Source organism: Papilio xuthus, unplaced genomic scaffold, assembly GCF_000836235.2.
Source record: "Papilio xuthus unplaced genomic scaffold, Pxut_1.1 DF829758.1, whole genome shotgun sequence".
In the NCBI taxonomy this organism is placed as follows: Eukaryota; Metazoa; Arthropoda; class Insecta; order Lepidoptera; family Papilionidae; genus Papilio; species Papilio xuthus.
The window spans coordinates 2901141-2922652 of record NW_013528891.1 but is presented as its reverse complement, the minus strand read 5'-3'; the positions used below and the strand labels follow the sequence as shown (position 1 = coordinate 2922652).

The 21512-nt window shown below is 33.8% G+C and overlaps 1 protein-coding gene across 3 annotated transcripts in view; it reads right to left on the bottom strand.

Annotated features, from left to right (window-relative positions):
• The window catches only part of Fak (protein tyrosine kinase 2 Fak), a 128310-nt gene that overhangs the window by 71751 nt on the left and 35047 nt on the right, over nt 1-21512 (bottom strand). Inside the window, exon 4 of one of the 3 annotated variants that reach the window (XM_013326385.1) lies at nt 5507-5511. The exons of 1 other annotated variant lie outside the window; for it this stretch is intronic. Coding sequence is in view for 1 of the 2 variants with exons in the window: in XM_013326380.1 (XP_013181834.1) it covers nt 20492-20559 (68 nt within the window). In the remaining variant the exon portion in view is untranslated. Of the gene's footprint in view, nt 1-5506; nt 5512-20491; nt 20872-21512 lie in introns of those variants that run through there. One more of the 3 variants, XM_013326380.1, reaches the window with a different exon arrangement.

The following is a 21512-nucleotide window of genomic DNA, read 5'->3' as shown; positions in this document are numbered from 1 at the left end:
ATATCGTAAAATATTTTTATTTTCCTCATAAGAAATAAGGTAAATCTCGTCGAATATAAAATTTGCGTAAAATATGTAGTAGGTCTTTGTAGTGGAGGATTAAAGGGAGCTTGTAGGGTAAAGTCTTCACTTATTTCTTTGCGCGTTAAATCCTTTTCAGCGAGACTGTACTACAGAAGCAGATTATGTTCTTTCCAGAACTTTGGTCGCACATTATTCGTGTGAATAAAATCAGGTTAATATAAAATCCACATAAAATCATCACCTAGGGGTTCAGAACCTATACAAGTTAAAGGTGATTAGGTCTTGTCAACCACGCTATCTGAGTGATGATTGGTTGATTTCACACCCACGGGCGGAGAGGTGTACTCTGACGTGGAGCTACCTTGTGTGGTGGATAGAGGAATGCTCCGTCTTTTAAATCTTTACATTTTTTCACCGATATGTTAGACCAGCCGATATGACCTAACATAATGATTAAAAGTAAAGTTCAGAAAATGTTACATTTGTTGCAAAAGTTACATCGTCCCTATCGCGCTTCAAGTCCTCCTAATTTGTAGAACTGTTTGTTCTACAAAAATAGTGTATGCTTGTAAATTATCACATTTCCAATCGATTGCCTTGTCAATACTGATATCGGATGCGAAGGGACCGATCGGATCTTGTTATCGAGAACAGTTTGTGTCTACATTGTACTGTAATTGGACGACTCATTATCGCCTAGATAGTAATTCCTTGGTCAACATTTTGTAAGCGGATGTTTGGATTTTTAGGAGAAATCAGCACACAGAATGATAATTGTCTTTTTTTACCATTTATCAGTTTCTTTGCGAAAGAAAAAAAAAACAATGGTATGTTTTTGTACAGGGGATTCGACGGTGAAAACTAACGGTAATTAAAAAAAAACTAAATAATACGTACAATATAATCACAAAAAGATCTGTGTGTCTTTCATATTAACAGTAGCTATCCGCACCCAATTAAAAAAAACTTTTTAGACTCTGTTCTTCCATTACATATCTACAATAAATTTCAGTCATTTCAATCCATCTATCTACTTATCGATGCATCCTCCATCTAAACCTCCACATTTATAATATTAATAAGAAGTAAGATAGTAATTTTAGACATTATTAGTTAGAATCATTTGGCGCGAATGACGTGCTGTCGTTACCAACTCAAGTGTTAGATTGATTAGTGACGGGACATAAACGTTGACATTTTAGTAAGGCTAGTGTTGCGCCGATACACCGGCACAGTTTCGGATTTTCTTCCTAACAGTAAGTAGTAAGATAACAAATGTATAAAGACGATAATAAAAAGAAAAAAGGAGAGCTTTGTAAGTATAGACAGATTATTCCAGTTGGTAGCGGCAAAAGGAAGTATAAAAGCTTAAAAAAATATCCACTCGTAACTCACCGGCGAGGAAAATCTAATTCCGGCAACGGACTGCATCCTGAAGAACACTCTCACATAACCCCAAAACTGTAATGGAAAAACGTTGTTGAATACTACACGTTCCGTTTTAGGTACAGAAACTAGGTTTATAAACATACTAGCTGTCGCCCGCGACTCCGTCCGCGTGGATATATAAAAAAACTTAATAAGTGTAGCCTATGTGTTCTTTCAGACTATGTTCTATACGTATGCACAAATTTAATCGAGATCCGTTCAGCCATTCTAGAGATATCTTCAGACACCCATCCATCCATCCACATTACATCCATCTAAACATTCGCATTTATAATGTTAGTACCTAAGTTAAATAAAAAGCAGCTCTTCAAGGCATAAATTCGAAAAAAAAAATATCCTATGTCCGTCTGCTGGCTCTAAGCTACCTCCTCACCAATTTTCAACCATATCGGTAAAGCCGTTCTTGAGTTATAAATAGTGTAACTAACACGACTTTCTTTTATATACATAAGAAGATAGATTATATAATATAAACATATCAATGGTAGTTTTATATTTCCTACATCGGTCCGTATATTAGCCTTACTATTTTAATATATCATCAACCACTAGCTATCGCCCGCGACTTCGTCCGCGTGTAATTAAAAAATTAATATAATTATTAATAAATTTCAGCGAAATCCATTTAGCCATTTTATGGAAAAATGAAAAGGGATGTGCTTAGGGTTTTCCCGGCAATTATTCGATTTTTTCTCACCTTTTAAACCTACCCTAGAACATTTCAAGACCAAGATAAGATAAATCTGTTTTGCCGTTCTCAACTTTTAGCGAGACTAAAGAACTGCAATTGGTTTTTATTAAATTGTAGAAGAGTGTAGGCGGCAACCTTAGTTACATCTAGCAGTAAAGTATTATACTATAATATTCTCGACGTTATTTTCACAATTCCAGTAAATACGATGGAGAGCGATGACCTTTCGTTTTGAATCTTTTCTAACAGAGAAATATCGTAAAGGAAGCAAATCCGACGGGCCGTCAGCACGAGATCTTTTGTAATATTTTAATGGAGGAAACATTAAAGTAATAAGTTATTTTTTTCTCGTATAAAATGTACTGAAAGATTATATTTTGTATCGAATTTGTAAGCCTCTTTGTTTTTTAAATATTGGACGCTTTACACAAGTTCCTTTAAATCAGTCTAGACAGTGTTCTTTTATCGGGGGCGAAATCTTCGGAAGATACCCTGCCTTTTGAGGGAAAGACAGGGTTATGTGTGATTCTTACGCACTAAAACCCCTTCGGTGGCCAACCTCAAGTGCGACTGGGAGGGTCCCAGGATCTCAAAAGGAACGCATCGGAACCCTTTGCACTGGACTTCTGCACGACTCCAACATTACGTGCCGTCTTCTCGGCATTCTTAAGGCACTTCATTAAGTTCGTGTTCGTTACTAGGCACTGCGTAACCCAGAGGGGTAGGTAGATACCACGCACCACAACTTTGTGCGGTCATGACCTCACTTCTTCTACATTCTAAGCAAAATAATTTAAAAATAATCAATAAATACACAAGCGAGGACTTTAGGTATATTGTATGTGCACTCAGTAAGTCCTTAGACGACAAAACGCAACTGAAAAAGCGAAAAAATGGTAGTCATAAAGTTACTCGTTTCCAATATAAAAGTTTTCGAACTGAATAGGCTTGGACGCTGCGGACTTTCAAGTATTACTAACTGAAAAACTTCGTAATAGCGAATATGATGGGAGAAGGTTCGTTTTTTGTTTTGAAAGCTCGCGTTTTTCTTTATTCATTATAGGTACTAGCAGTCGCCCGCTACTTCTTCCGCGCGGAATTTAAAAGATCTAATAATAAATACAGTCCACGTTACTCAGAGGTAGTTTTAGTAGTTTCGGAGTCTAATGCCAACAAACAAATAATCAAATATTTCCTGTCTATAATATTATTATAGAAAAAATAGAAGTACAAAAGAAGTAGATGTAAAATTGTTCAAGCTGTTAAGGCTACAGGATGTTCCAAAACTTTAACGTTTAATTAAAAATTTTGACAGTTACGACTTATTCGTTATAACATTTACAATGAAAACTCGTCAATAATTACGTTAAACTGCAAAAGAACACGAAGGGTTGTAATTGGTATAATAAATGAAAGGCGAAGTTGAAAAGTTTGCACGCAAACAATCTGACAGCGTCGTAGCTTTAAGGGCAAATTGTAATTACATAACTTTAGACCTTGTGCGCATTAAACTTTTTTAATTACGTTTACATTCAGAATTAAACGAAAAGGATCAAATGTTTGCGGTTTTTCCTTGCCAATTATTTATGACTTAAAATATTTAAACCAACATAAAATCATAGGGAAATTAGAAAGAAAATATATTTTTTGTATTCCAAAGTGGATATACGTAAAAAGGTAGTCACTTCATGTGACAGCTTATAAAGATTTATGAAAGGGTAGCACATACTGTACTCTATAAAGCCTGGTTTACATTATGCCAATACAGTATGACAGTAGCTATAAAATAAGCGCTGGTATACAACTGGAATAATATAAACACTAACTGACACCAAAAAGTCCACTCCAGGAAAGCGCTATACAGGCATAATGATAACGTCAGGAAGATGTATGTAAACTTAATCTAACAAGATGTTTCAAGTTAACGTATATCTACTAAGTATAAGCTAAGTAACCAAGAGGGGTGGGTACTTGGAATATTAGGTTACACTTTAACGAGGAACACTAAACTTAATGCTCTCCACGGCTTCGAGTTAGCTTAGCCAACATAAAACCGAATGGAGTTACATCATAGCTTAGATTAATTATTCGTATAACGTTGAAATATTTTGAAGGCATTAGAATTTTCTTCTTGATATGATAAAAGCAGACATTACTATGTAAAAATGTCTTTTATATTCACTACATATTATAAAACAAAGTCTCTTTATCTATACGTCCAAATACTTGTGTTTGGCCTAAACAAATATTATAAAGCGGAAGAGTTTGTTTAAACGCGCTAATCTCAAGAACTACTGGTACGTTTTGAAATTGTTTTTTCTTGGATAGTCCATGTATATAGGAAGGCTTTAGGCTATGTAACATTACGCTGCGACCAAGTTTTTTTTTAATTCCGAGCAGACGGAGTCTCCGGCGACAGCTTGTTAACAATATAGTTGTCGGCCGCAACTCCTTCTGCGCGGAATACAAAAAAATATTAGCCTATGTGTCCTTCCAGAGTATGTTCTATATGTATGCTAAATTTAATCGAAATCCTTTCTACCGTTCTGTAGATACCTTCAAAGAAACATCCATATAAACTTTCGCATTTATAATATTAGCAAGAATAAGATTAAGATAGTAAGAAGTCTAGTGAAAAACTGTAGATTTGTTCCTAGTAAATTTATTAAAACACGAATCATTTTAAAAAGATGTGATAACAATTCGCAGTGCAAGCCAAGTCGGATTCTCTATTAAATAAGTAATAACATATCGATTCCCTCAATGACCTCTTTAGTTAATTAGCGCCTAAGTATAGGCCTGAATGCAAAATTGAACAAATGCCAAACCGGTAAGGTGAAACCTTAATTCATACCGACTTGGCAAAGTTCCTGTGCCGCGGGGGCAATGTTCCGCAAATTACTCAACTTTGGCAACCCACTCGGATATCCTGCCGATATGCCGCAGTGTGTCGTATTGCAAAACACTAATTGTTTACGCTTTTCGTTTGTTTTTTCTCTTAATTACCTTCTAAAGACAGGATAAATAAATACGAGACTGCTGCGATTCACGGCAGTGCGTCTTCTATGTTTGTCACCGACAGTCACGTACAGTGAAAACGTGGCTTTAAATTCCAAATACTAATACTACCATATTCTCTGGTTTCTTCACCATAACTATCAGTAATGAGTATAATTTTGTAGCAATAATTTACTACAAAGTCCGATAAAATAAAGGTGTACAAAAAAGGATAGTTAACGTATCACTAAATCCCACAATTTCTTTCTTTCCTCATTTCTTTCTTCGTGAATGGGGGAAAAATAACAATTACCCGGCTCCACAGAGGGCAAAGTTATTAATGACCAATCTTGGTAAGCACGATAGGCCATCCAATTTGCTCTTTACAGAAATTTCTGTCGACGAAGATTGTAGGTTACGTGTCTTCTAGTTTCAAATTCTTCTTTATAAAAACTTTTTCATTAAGTCTTTCTCATCTGATTATAAAACGGCCAGTGACATTAAAAAAATAGTTAACTTGCTTGATTATTTCAAAGATCGGTTAAATTTCGTTTCCTCTTTATGCGGCGCGTGGCGCCAATCCATTTCTACTTAATAATTACAATATTTTTCTAATAAAATTGAATAGTAAAGCACGTTCACATATAATGTGTGTTACATTATGTCGTTGGAATATTAATAAGTCTATGAAATACAAGTTTCCATGTATACACATAAAATTGTGCGTGAGACGTAAACATCAATGGAAATGCAATAGGATGACGTGCGCATGGTAATGACTCGAAGAAAATTAACCTTTACATCATGTATTTGTGTCTTTTTTTGCAAACGAGCAGCGGGAACACCGAGCATCAGCAATACCAGAGGTATCGCAGATGCGTTGCCGGCCTTTGAGATGGTGATACGGTGGTCTGCTAATATGATTGACAAAACTTATAATTTAATGTTCTTTTGCTTAGAGGTTTATCTCTATCTGATGAACTTGAAGTCATTGTTTAACAGTTATCACCTTACAATTAGTTTGTAATCTTACTTTTTGTAGCTTATTTTTGCAATTTAATATATCTCAGTGAGAATGTTGGGAGATATAAGTTTTGTGTACTTATGCATTAGATTCTACGGATGTAACTATAACATACAGTTGTATCTGTTTATTCTCCGAATAAATAAATAAATAAACAAATTTAAGGAATCGTAATTTGAATAAACTGAATGTTACGTTACTAAAAATAAGTTAATTTCGGTTTCTTACGAAAATAAACCTTGATGTGAGAGACTAGCAACTAGTACGTTTATGTACTAATAAAACAGAAGTATATAAGCTTTATTTTTATATATAAAACAAACGAAGAGCTAGTGAGAGCCATTTGTTCAATTTAAAGCCAACGTTCCGACCAACCATCGCAACGAAACTTTATTTTATAGTCGACAGTTGTAACGTTATCTCGTAGATAAAGCTTTTTTTAACATTTCGCGACTTCCCACAATGCGAACGGAGACAACGAGCTAAAATAAACATTATTATAATGGCAGTAAGATCGATATTGTGTGCGACGTTTTATTTTGTTGTTATGGACAGTGTTTAATGTGCATAATCGCGCTTACATTGTTTCAGCATTTAAGCTTTAGTGTTTTGTTTTGGTCATTGCGTTACTTTTATTACAACTTAAAAATATCTTTGACATGATCCTTTTGACACTTTATACTCTTATTTATTTATTAAGACAAGCCAACAGCATACATATAAAACATAACATAAGTAATGTCATAATCTATTCTCAATATTATATATAGATATAATATCTGTGCAATTTAACTTCTTATAGTTGTACTAAGGTCTGTTTTTGATTTATATTATTATAATTTTATATATGATTACTATATTTTGTATTAGCCCGCAAGCCCTTATGTTATATTTTACATTTATACTCATTGTAAGCGAAACTTTATGTTTTTATGAGTAAATAAAGATCTTTAAACCGATTATAGGCATGCACAAATTACGTTAGACGCATTTTTATTCATACAATTTTATATTTACATGATTTTTATAATTTGGATAGTTTATTTATAAAAGATCCCAAGCTATCACTAAATATGTCTATGTCCAAGTTGTTAATGCTGTTATATTCGTTACATATACGCAACAATGGGTTATTGCGGCCAAAATTAGTCCTGGAAAATTTAGTGTGAAATATATATTTTTTATGGGGTGTCTAGGGCTTACTCTGGGGACAGATATAGAAATTTGTTGAGTGATATCGCTGCAGCTGATAAAATTATGTATCACTTTATATAAGAGCGTGAGGTCACTCATCTTACGGCGACTTTTATCATCTCTTATGCAACTTGTAACTGGGGTAAATAATTACTTTATTCAATAATAAAGGTGTACCAATATTGATATGCATAGCTTCAAACGATAATGTTTGAAAAATTAAACTCGTTAATTAAATTTCCTACAATAATTGCATAACGCCCCTGAGATTTGTACTCGAGATTTTTATAGTAATCTATAGTATATTAAAAAAAAACATTAAATTGATTTTAAAAAATACTGCTGGCAACCGACATATCGTCACATTCATTCAAAACAGAACGTTATGTAAACTAAATTGCCAGTAGCAAGTTTCCAGCAAAAAGGATAAATGTGTCGGAAAATATTGAATCCGGGAAACTACACTATTACCAGATAAGACCGATCTAAAATTTTATACGTACCTATTTACAGAGAATCGGAAACTGTAAAAAAATACATACATACGAATTGTGAACCTTCTCTTTTATGAAGTCGGTTAAACAGAATTGTACTCTATGCTACAAAGTTCGTACGTCTTTTAAATTTTTAGTTGATTATGAGATATGTTTTATATAGAAATTTTGGTCTCAGAAACCCACGTTTAATGTTTGCTTATTGATATTTTTGAAATATTATTAGGGCGTAACACGTCTTTAATATTAATCTTACTTCATACTAATATTATAAATGCGAATGTTTGGATGGATGTTTGTTACAAGGTACCTCCGGAACTGCTCAACAGATCTTGATGAAATTCGGCACAGATATAGGACATAGTCTGAAAGAATATATAGACTACTCATTTAGTTTTTTAAATTCCACTCGGACGGAGTCGCGGGCGAGAGTTAATAACGATATAAATGTGAATACAGGGAAACACATCATACATAAGGCCAATAAAGATCTTTTACGTACATCAGACAATAGATAACACGATAAAAGACATTCGAAGCGCGTTATTGGATTCTATCGAATATAATTTCCACAACAAAAAATATCTTTTCAGTGACATAAAGGGAGGGACATTGAACTTTACAGTTAACACCTCCTTAGTTCATTGTATTTGCCAGTGTTTTAAAAGATAATGATAACATAATTATTGGTTACTTATAAACTATGCTAAGTGATCTATTAAAATTTACATTGAGTGATAATATTATTAAATATAACGTGTCAAATAATTTAACAATATGTGGCTTTGTTTGATGTTTTTCCTATACTATGTTTTATATATAATTGCAGAGTTATGTAGTAAATATATAAAAACAAAACAAACGTATCTCACGAGAACCGTTACTATTTTCGAGGTCAATACTAGCCAATGTGTTCTTCCAAACCATATTTTTAAATCTATGCCAGAATTTCACCGAGATCTTTTAAACCGTTCTGGAGATACATTATAAAAACATCCATCTATCCAAACATTTGCATTTATAATTTTTGTTCGTTAATATATTTACCGTGCAGACGTACACAGTAAAGGCATGGACGTTTTTCATTAGTTCCATGGTAAACAAAATGATAAAAAAAACCTTCAACAGAACGCTCGAGAGGGGAGGAACCACCCTCCATCGATTTACGTAGGGGGTGACGGTTGCAGATACCGACTCTAAAATATTCAAATAGTCTGGGCTTTAAACACTTTCCTAATGTTACTCATACGCCGGGTTCAATATATATGGGTTTTAATTTAATTTCCCGTTTAATTCATACTGAGTGAACTAATTCCGGTATTAAAATCCAAAAAGGAAACACAAATCAAACCGTAACAACCTAAATGAAAATAATAAGTAAAATTATATGTATTTTTTATTTCCATAAAAATATTATAAACAGGAAAAAATTGTATTTTTGTATGTAACTTATACACTCAAAAACTACTTGACCGTTTTCAAAATTATTATACCATTAAAAAGCTAAATTATTACTGTGTAACATATATTATTTATAATACTAGATTTTTTAATTCCGGTCAGACGAAGTCGCGAGCAAAAGCTAATTTCTGAATTATTTACAACTCATACATACATTTAAAGACTGTATGGACATAATATGCTAAGTATTTTATTACCTGAAAAAAAATGACTACGTAAAATCTATGTTAATTCAAGGGTATAATTAAGGAGAAATTAAGTCATTGATATAATTGGGTACAATAGTAAACGTATTAAATAAATTATTCAAACTTTCGTGAGTCATTATAATAAACTGATATAAAAACGTCTTAAACACTCACGTATATTCGTCCGGTGGCGGCACCGACTAGTTTCGAGCCCATCGGGGGCCCTTCATCAGGGTGAGTGAGACTGGTACTATTTCGCGGACCTCAGCTCACTGATATATAATAGTAAACTGATAGACGCAAACAAAATAAAAATATAATGAAACACCAAAGCTAAAAGTTTACACAAACAGAAAACTGCGATGGCATTTTTTAATTTACTCTGAAGGGGTGAGATCGGAAAGCGAAATTCAACTCCCGCCATCACGATTTTAAAACCCACCCGGCGATTTCGTTGCGATGTTTAATTCAAAGGACATTATACCAATTAAAAGACTTTGAAATTAAAAAAAAACGATAGACATCAAAGTAAATTAAACTTTTTTATTACTAATATAAATGCGAATGCTTCAATTAATGGATGTTTGTTAGGTGTCTCCAGAACAACTCAACGGATATTGATAAAATTTGGCATAGACATAGAACATAGTCTGGAAGAACACAAAATCCACTGATAATTTTTTTTAATTCCGCGCAGCCGTATCGCGGTATACTGCTAGTTAAAAATTCTTCCATAGTTTTTTTTTTACACCAGCACTATTTATAATGTTAGAAATTCTTAAAGGCTATTAAAATTAGTATTAAAAAGGTGTAACTTATAATGTTCTTGTCATAACTTACTTGTAAAATTATCTTTAGTCAATGGAAAAACTTAATAACTGACTACATACTCGTATGTCAATCAAATAAAATAAATTTGTATAGACAAGAAGGGTTATCGGTGTTGGTAATCCAACACTTGTGAACAAAAATTGAAACAAGCATTAATTGTCGAATCAGATTAAGAACGGTCGAATAAATTGTTAATAAAACGAGTTTCCACTGCCGAAAAACAATATGCCGGAATACATGTAGAACATATTCTGAAATAACATGTAGGCTACTTATCTTTTAATTCCGGATGGAGTCGCGGGCATAGCTAGTCTTTGTATAATTTCGGTAGTGGACACCAACGCCAACCAAATGGAAATAATTATGTCAAATTACATTTATCATACTTGATTTCATTGAATATCCAATGTTGCGTGGTCAGAAAAAAATATTCGGAAGCATAATAAATTAGACATAGAGAAAAAATCATCGAGAATATTTTTTTTTTTATCTAACTTGTGTTTTTTTTCTTTATATAAGCAGGGCACTATAGACATAATTACATTAAAAGTGTCTATAAACCCAACCACAACAGGTCTGTCCAGACTTTTGTACTACGTTATAAAATGTTTAAATGTCAGTGTAAAAGTCTATGCAGCGGAGTAGTTATTGGAGTTTGAGGTAAAACTTCAGATGCAGTGTGAACGCGTTTAATCGGGCAAGTTACAGAGACGAACTGAATTATATATTAAAGGTAACACAAAATGCAAGGGCAATATCGGTGGTTGCAACTTTACGTCATCGCTCATTGGCTAATTGATTGGATACACATTGCTATATTTATTTGAAAGGCGTATTGGCGCGAACAATCTGTTTAGTTTTTTTTACAATAAAGATACTAATCTGCCTACATATTAAATCATCAAGATATTCAAACAAAACTTTGATTCAAATACTTCCAACAATAACTATTTATACAAATGCCAAGTCTGATAGACTTTGCGACTAATGCAAATTGGTCGGGAACTAGCTGAAACAGTTTGTCTGGTGAGTTTGCAGAGGCACGTAAAAGGGGAACAGAGCAAGGGTTTGCACTGGTTCACGGTCCATTGGCTTCGAACGAGCGCAATGGACTAACTCAACTATCTGTTGATTTTGTTAGAGATAACTCAATGGGTCGGATTATTAACGAAAATGGTCGTGAAATTTAACGTCCGTTTATTTAAAATTTCATTCCGGTTTAGTTTACTTTTTAATTATTAAATAAACACACACACACGCATGCACACACAGGCACTTGCATAACCACACACGCGCGTGCATACATACATCCATACACACAGGGTCACACAATAACAGTAAAACAGAGAACATTATAATTCTGTTAAAAAAAGAGTAGTAAGTAAAGAAAAAAAGCGTCAATAGCCTAATGGTTAAGGGTACGGATTTCCGATCACGAGGTCGGGGGTTCGAATCCTGCCATTCGACTATTGTCGTAAACCATATCCTAGCACAAGCCTAGAGCTTAGTTGAAATGGTATAAGAAATATTAGTAAATTTACTAAAAAATATGCTAATATTTTTTACAAAAAAAAGGTATCATAAAACGTTTTCATACAAATATTTCGGTAGTTCAAACAAACAGTAATTCCAGCGAATAGCTTTAGTTTTAACAGCTTAACAGTCGACGTTAATTCCGTTTTGTTAGTAGTTTACAATAACTTGGTATACGAGAGAGATGCGACTCTTGATGGAAAGCGAACATTACTATCTCGCTGGATACTAACAAACTTTTGTATTTTAATATGCACCCTTTAACTCACTGTAATATCAAAATAATTTTACTGCAATAATTGGATTTTCAATTGATTTTTTTTTTAGTTTTTAGAGGTATTACTATCCCAAAACTGTATGTTCATGGTTAGTTTTAGACATTATTAGTTAGAATCCTATGCACGAATGGCGCGTTTTTGTTACCAAGTCAAGTGTTAGAATGATTAGTGAGGGGACATAAACGTAGATATTTAATTAAGACTAGTGTTGCGTCGATACATCGGCACAGTGTCGGATTTTCTTCCTAACATTAGTAACGAAACTTAATACATTGAGTGCTAACAACTTGCCATGCGAGTCCAACTGTATAAAATGCACATACAACTCCAAATTTTTCATAAGATCGGGCTTGGAGAGTCAGTGGCATTGAACGTGTTGACACATCAAACCGTATCATGGAAGTGTTTTAATAAAGAATGTAATTTATCATTGGTACAATTCTTTTGAAGGAAAAGTGTCTTTCGAGCATTGTCGAGTTCACACAGCAATTAGAGAGCAAATGATTCACGGAGGAACAAGAGGCAAGTCGATGCAAATCAGCCACCATTGTTCGTTGACAGGCGAACGCTTCACGCTTCATAAGTAGCGACGAGCTTCTGAGAAATCTTTTTATTTTTTATTTTGAAGTGGTAATTTTCTGGAATTATTACAGCTTTGAATTTTTGATGCACTGTCAACATCGGCATATGACAAGAATTAAAATATTACTTTAATAATGTATCATAGTTAAGAAAGACACGAGATTTTTTTAAACCTACTAGCTGTCTGTCGCTGGCGACAAGTCCACGCGGAATTTAAAAAAAAAAACTTAATTGGTAAGCCTATGTGTTTTTCCAGACTATGTTCTACATCTATACCAAATTTCAGCGAGATCCATGCAGCCGTTCTGGAGATACCTTCTAACAAACATTCCATCACTCTATACATCTAAACATTTGCATTTATAATATTACTAAGGTTTTTGAGTTTGCACTGTCTAAACATCTGTATAAAAACGTATTGTTATCTCATAAATCCTTTCACCCAACTAGACTTAAGAGTTGCACATAGATATGAGACATACTGCAGACATTATACAACCATATATATTACTAGCTGTCGCCCGCGACTCCGTCCGCGCGAGATTAAAAATAGATGTTGGCCGATTCTCAGACCTACACAATATGCTCACAAAATTTCATGGGAACGAAAATTGTGACACGAGAATTTTACATATAAGATAATACCACATCCTGTAGAATCCAATATTCGTTTCCACAAGTGAGTAAACGCCATTAAATTCTAAGTTGAAGCGAGCGGTAGCTGTATTGTAGCGGCCGACATCGCGTCCGTACTATAAAGACTTGTAATTTGCATAATTGAAGGGTGAAATGTGCGAACTCGGCGGCACGTTTACGTCCAACTTAAACTTTAAGCATCCAACTCCGCTTACTTTTACGTAATTAAGTTGGCTAAGTAATTAAAGTTTTAAAAATAGAATACAAGTTAATACACCTAAGTATCTTGTTTTTTTACTACTAAAGATATCAAAAATGTTTCGCATTATTTAAAAAAAATTGATTCTAATTAGCCGAAATAGCGAAGCGACCACTACGCATAGACTACCTTTAATCGATGTAAGAGGGGGAATCTTAATGACTACGTAAATCATTGGAGTATTCTGTTAGGTTAGGCTTAGTGAGTTAGGTTAGTTTTTATCTTTCTTTCTTGTTATTCCTTTACAATATACAACGTATATTATAAATGCACTGTTAAGCTTCTGTACATAAAGCAAAGAGCAACATAAAAGCGCTCTTCGTCGGAGCACGTAGAACAGGGTTAAAGAAATTTGCTCAGGTGTCCCCGGGGAATTGCTAAAAATAACAACCAGCTTGCCAGGAGAAAGCTTTTATGTTTTCCTTACCTCACAATTTTTATTACACGTTACAGTATTGAATATAAGAACAAAAGAATTCTACAATAGACAGAAAAGGTTCTTTTAATTAAAAAAAATAATGAAATCTAATCAGCCAGTATGACAATACTAGCTGTCGCCCGCGATTCCGTCCGCGCGGAATTAAAACAAAACTATTGGTCGCAGCGTAATGTTAGAATAAAGCCTTCCACTATAAATGGACAATCCAACAAAAAAAGAATTTTTTAAATCGGAATACTAGTTACTGAGATTAGTGCGTTTAAACAAACAAACTATTCCGCCTTATAATATTAGTATTAATACGATTCAATTGTACCAAACTCTAGCGTAACTAAATACAAAAATAAAATAATAAAAGATTTTAATTAATTAAATTATGAAGCATCGCAAATACACGCAATAGATGCATTATAGTTTATCAAACAACATGTGCGTAATCACCCTCGTCCACCCTCTATATGCAGAGGGGTGATTCATGTACTAGAGGGTCGATATATTGCTATGATGCAATATATGCACTCAGTATCGGTGTGAAATCTATCACTGAAACACCCTTTACCATATAGGATTGTTCTTTATTATAAATGGACGTGGGTTTCTGAGCCCAAAATTCCCGTTTAGAACATATTGTTATCTCTGTTATATCAAAGATAATGACAAGGATGACGAAATGTTTTTACATGAAATGAAATTAAGAACAACATTTGTGACAAAAATTCAAATAGTAGCATTTGTTATTTGAAGCATAAGTAAAAATGAAAAAGGATATATCCAATGTGTAACTGTATGAAATAAGAACGGTAGAAACTATAAATAGAAGGTTAAACTCTGTTTAATTCTTAGCTAAACGTAAAACGTCGAAATGCACTGTTACAAAACTGTTTCCCACAAATTTGCATTCACAGAAAATAAATCACGTATGTAATCAGTTTACATAAACTGAAATGATCCCAAAAAAGACCCGAAAAGCCTATTCGTAAAAGAGCTCTTTTTAACACACAATTTCGTATGGGGAGCAAAATTCAAACAAGGGTTGAATTCAATAATAACCCCAGCAGGGTTCTAACGATAACTTCACTCGCAATAAAAAAACGTGCGAATTGTGAGGAAGCAGTGAGGGGCAGGAAATATATAAACTCACGTTCTTTTTAAAAAAACAAATGCTTAAAATATGAAAGTAACACGAACAATTGATGTCGACATAGGACACTATACCAACATATCGGAGAGTACGGACAATAATCGAAACCTAAACACATGACTATGTAGTCTGATTAAACAAAAGAGAATTTAGCTGTCAGAAAAACGAATACTGACAAAATCACTTTGATGCAAAAAAAATTGCACAAGCATGGATTGTCTTAAAGCTTTATCATGTTAATATAACTAATATTGTTCCGTTAAAGATTAGTGCATATATCTACTAATGATATTAAGAGATTTCAGTTCCTTGCTGCATGGTTTAGCATACATAAATGATCAAGCGGCTTTACCGTATCGAATGCACGAGACTTTCACAATAGGATGGAAATTGTCGCATTCAATGCAATATAGGATATTGGAAACAAGGAAATTAATTCATGATATTACATTCATAGAATAGATGCAGAATTTATAGAATCAAAACGAAGACAGTAAAGTTAAGGAACCGAAATTCAAAAAGATAAATTAACATTTTGATTCAATGAACAGAAGCAATGAGTCCATGGTAATAAGTTACATGTCTAAAGAGATCCAATAATAGATTACCTCTTTTAATGTGCAAGACAGATATAGAGAAGAAACATAATCTCCAACTACTCGTTCAAACGGCATAAATATTGACTTCTAAGGTAAGAAATTTTACAAACTAAATTCTTCATAAAATATAAAATAGCATAAGTCATCTGAATATGAAGATCAGAAAGCAAGATAATGTATCTTTGTCGCAAACTTATTTCCGTTCTATTTGAAGTCGGATATTTCCTTCGACTGAGAAAATTCCACTAGAAATGATGCATACCAACTCACAAGAATCAGCATAATATCACTTTAAAGTTAGACGACTAACTTAACTAACTTTAAGTTAAAGTTTCCTGACAACTGTTTTAATTTCATGAGTTAATATAAAGACTTTAAAATATGAAGCTACAGTCTTTTTGAAATTTTTGTTTTAAAATTGGTATTATATCTCCATTTTCATATAATCTTGCTAATATTATAAATACGAAAGTTTATTTACGGATGGATATTTGTTACAAGGTATCTCCGGAAAGGCTCAACTGATCTTGATGAAATTTGGCACAGATGTAGAACATAGTCTAGAAGAATATAAAGGCTACTTATTAACTTTTTTAATTCCACACAAATTTCTGTCGCTTGAGAAACGATTTCGTGTTGAAGTTGTGAAATCAAAAATTACTAGTGAAAATATGACATTCGCAGCAAAAAAAATACGGAAATCAAGAACTTTTGCGTTTGTCATCAAAACTCAATTTGCGATTCGTTTGAAGCGGTAACAGAGAATGCGAAGCAATTAGAGATGAAATTTCAAAGTCCATTAACTCAATTACCAACGGTGCCCGAATCTTTAAAAATATGCTACGAATGGGGTCTGCACCCCTCGCGCCGTTTATTTGAATAGCAATGCTGTATATTTTGTCAACCTCTTGCTTTATCGTGATTTAAGATTTTTTTTAATAACATAAAACAAAATGCAATCCAAATGTCGTTTAATTTCAACTTTAGTTAACCCTTATTGTGGCAAGATTTGTTTTTTGAAGAAAAGCAAAAAAACAAAGTTAATTTTTTTTAATGATCGTATAATTTTATAAAATTGTATGTATGGTATACCATACAAAATGAATATAAAGGTTAATATTGGTTATTCAAAGTGTTAGTTTAAACTAAACAGAATTTTGAATATTTACTCAATCTTTATACTAGCAGTCGCCCATGACTTCGTGAATGAGCAGAATCGTGAACAGAAGTAGCCTATCCTACCTTCCTCTGCAAGTCCCTCCAAAATCGGTTTAGTATTTCCGGAGATTAAAGAAATACAACCCCAACTCTTTATAATAAATCATACTAAAAAAAAACTTTTTTTTTGGCGATTACGCGATTAGGTAAGTTAATAAAAATTGTTAAGTACGTAAGGTCTGACACAAGTACATTAAGACCGGGCGTCCTATGTAAACACACATCCCCTATATGCTATATTTAAATTATATTATAAAAACATTTGGGTCCCCCCGCTATATTTAAAAAGCACAATCGTCGAACCATTCCAGTCCTTGTAGTCTGAGAGTTCGTTAAAATACGATGGTAAAGTTATCAAGAGAGGTTATGATTGTACCCTCATTAAACTTTTCTTGGACTATAAATATATTATATACGCTTTAAATAGAATTAAAGGACCTATACATGTTTTAATACTTTGACCATGGAGGACTTTGCCTCTTATTTAAAAAAAAAACTGGCCAAGTGCTAGGCACACTCCTGGAACGAAGGTTCCGTACAAATCTGTAGGTAAATAAGTAAACTTTTACTATTTTCGCAATTTTTCCTTTATCTGTGCTATAAGATGTTGCTTCGTTCCAAATTACAAGATTTGAGTTTACAGGAAGTATGCTTTAGGTTTTGATTCCCTTGCGAGTGTCGAAAATATGCAGCATAAACCGCTGTATCTTTTGATTGCGTTGGCTTAGAAGATTGATTTTTTCATAGCGACAAGGGACAGGAGACCTGAGTATTTGATATAAATTCCAGTTTGATACCTCCACGTCTTCGTGAGAAAACGGTCTTGACTAACAGACGTAAGATCAATAAATTGATCCTATAACGATTCCGTTTTTTCCTTTCGAGTTACGGAACCCTAAAAACTTGTTAACTGAAATTTTAGGCTAATTAACCATTCAAGTGTGGTCGTATTTCCAAAGCGTACGTTAAAATAGAGTATTTCTAAACGTCACAGGCAATTAGAACTTAAATCAAAAGTCGCGTGCGACATCAAACGATGCGACGTAGCGCGTCGTTACGCCTGTCACTGCCGCCGCTTTTACAAATACGCACATTAGTCTTTATATGGAACGTATTCATTAACATACGAGCACGGGAAAAACAAATAAATTATAACGCATTATGTCACAAGTGATAAAATGATATAGTTGTTTGGAGAATGGAAAGATAACAAACACTCTTTCCAGTTGGCTCACACCCAATACTGACAACTGTAGAATTCAAAGCTGTCACAATATGAATTTCCTTTGGAGATATTGCCTACTATTACTATTACAACAAGAATTGCGAGTGCTATTCTCTTATTTTTATATTAATAGTCAATCTTTGCTAGTTGAAAACGAACTTTAATAAGGAGAAAACCAATGACAAATATAGAATACTAGCTGTTGCCGGCGACTCTGTCCGCGCGGGATTGAAAAATAGATGTTGGCCGATTCTCAGACCTACTCAATATGCTCACAATATTTCATGAGAATCGGTCAAGCCGTTTCGGAGGAGTATGGGAACGAAAATTGTGACAAGAGAATTTTATATATAAGATTAAAACTCGCTTTAATAACTTCGTATTATGACAATACAGTAGAACAGTAGCGCATAAAACTAGTGCTGGTATACAACTGGAATAATTAAAACACTAACCCGCACCAGTGAATCAAAACATTCCATACCAGGCCAGTGCTACTGTCCCACTAAACTGGCACCATGTAAACCATGCAATTAATTATAATTATTATAATATGTATAACCTTTTTAGAATTTACAGATGTTACTTTAGCCATTTTTGATCTGCAATTTAGACAGCGTTGCAACGTCTAAGGCCGCTATTAACTTGCATTGTTCATGGCAGCCGTACTGAAAGGACAACTTTCCGGAAGAATCTCTACGGAGTGCGGCAGCTTGAGATAAAGATTTCTAAAGCGCTCCGACGCGCGCTGCCTAGTTCTGAGAAGTTATTTAACTTGACACGTCAACTACTGGCCATTTACACCAACTTCTATATTGAAACATTTTGAATGAAACAAACGATTTCAATTATCAATTGTTTCTTTTAGGTTCTAAAATTAAATAAAACTAAAAGTTGTGTACAGGATGATGTTATTTCAATTTGAACTTCGATACATCTTTTGCATTGAAATTCTGGTTCAACCTATATTCCTATATGATTTTATCTTTAATATGACTTTTGCTTCAAGATTTCAACTACTAGACGCCTTGTACATAGAAAGACAATGTCTCCTAATTATGACAACTATTACGACAGACAGTTAGCGTGAAATTCCATTGTCGTCCCACTTATATTTGTGTCGTCTCTGTTTTTTTCAAACAGAATGAGAGAGATAGCAATTAGAACTTAAACCAGTGCTTCGACAGTAGAATCTAACAGATGTACAATGCAAATTCTTAAATATAACTACAGACGTGCGTTCTCGTTGACCATTGTCCGACGTCTGAAATAACGTAAATATTAAATGAGTGACACTTTATGCGAGCATGGGACAATGTAAGTGTCGCGACACATCACTCGCCCCAGACTGGGGTCAATGTCGGGATGAATGCGTATGCAAGTTTCATAAGCCCTCCGAGACCTTTAGACAATAGCCCACGCAGCCGGCGGCCATTTGCAATTCAAACAAGTTATTGTCAACTCTTATGTAGTGCAGATAAGTTGCACTAATGCTCATTGCGGGTGCTATGTGTTTGTCCATTTCATCATCAGCTATACGTTCCCACTGAGGGGATTGAAGTTAGGGGTGACTAGGCTATAGTCAACTACTGGCTGGCACAGTGTAGGTTGACTTCACACATATTTTTAAATTTCTTCGCAGTTATATGCAGGTTGCATCACGATGTTTTCCTTAACCTTAAGAACATCGGAAAAATATACATATGTAAATTAAAAAAAAACATGTTGGCAAATGTCGGGATTCGGTGCCTAACCCTGCAGATTACAAATTTAGTGACCTAAGCCACCGATACTTTATTTTTGTCTATTCATTACAACTCTACTACACTTGTATTACACAATATTGTAATTTCCATAATTTTATAGACTATAATATGTATTAGAAGTTCCGCAGCAGCCGTAGCCCTTAGCAACAATCTCTCAAGAGATAATGAATTTTTAAATTTATATCTTTATATATGACAGCAAATGAACAGGTCATGTGGTAATAACCGCTTAGCATAGACATCTGCAACACCATATTGCATAACAGGTGTGTTAACCTTTATTGGAATTTGCACAACGCACTCATACATTCCTGATGTTATAATCATAACACCGCTGTCTTTATCACCGATATTTTTTTTTTTCATTTTAAGACCACAAAATCTAATAAAGGTTTAAGAATGGAACTGGTCTGAGAATATAGACACAATTTTAAATATGCTTAAAATATTAAATATACTTACGTTTCCAAATATTGAAACACCCTGTACACCGGCTTCCGGTACAACAGGAACCCGTCGCAGCGCTCCATGGTGAGCTTTAAACTTTAATACTTTGTCACTTCATAACTCAATACCGTACACAAAACCTCACAACAATACACTTAACACTAAGTAAAAAATTAAGGCGTTAGTTACACTATCAAAAAACTTTTACAAAATTTTGGTCCTTTAAGGTTCGTACTACATTAAGGCTGTTTCGATTATTGTTTACATTTTAATACTAAATATTTGGTAGAGAAGCACTTAACACTACGAGTATTTAACGCCTTTATGGCGTATCACAGTCCGTTTTCGATTTTTCCAATAATTTTGGCAGGTTATTACAAAGTTTTAGGGAATCGTTTTCTGGAATAAGAAAAAAGATATTAAAAATATATTCACTGACGCATTAATGTTCGTATTTCCACGTAACAAATTACTAAACATTTAGCAAAAATTTATCTGTTTCAAGTCAATATCTGTTATATGAAAAAAGTAGTAAACGAATGCAATTGGGTTTCGTCATTGACTAGTTGTCGCCTGCGACTCCGTCCACCGAACTAAAATAAACTTAATTAGTAGCCTATGTATGCTTCCAGACTATGTTCTACATGTATTCCAATTTCAGCTAGATCAGTTAAGTATTTCTGGAGATACCTTCAAACAAACATCCATTCATTCATCTATCCAAACATTCGCACTTAAAATATTATTAAGATGTACACGTTTTAAAATCGTTTATCCGTCTGTTTACATATGAAAGTAAACCAGTACACTATTTACGTACGCATCAAGGTGAACACATCGTGTTTAGAAAAAGGTACTAAAGCTTACATTTTTAACACAAGAAAAGCTCTACTCGGAACAGCGCACGGTACATTCTCGTTTTATTATTTAAAAAAGTAAATGGGACACTGAAGCTTTGTTTTTGTCGTTTTACCGCTTAAAATCTTCCCATAATTCGTATTCAGTACACGTATTTTTATTGCAATTAGAAATATTG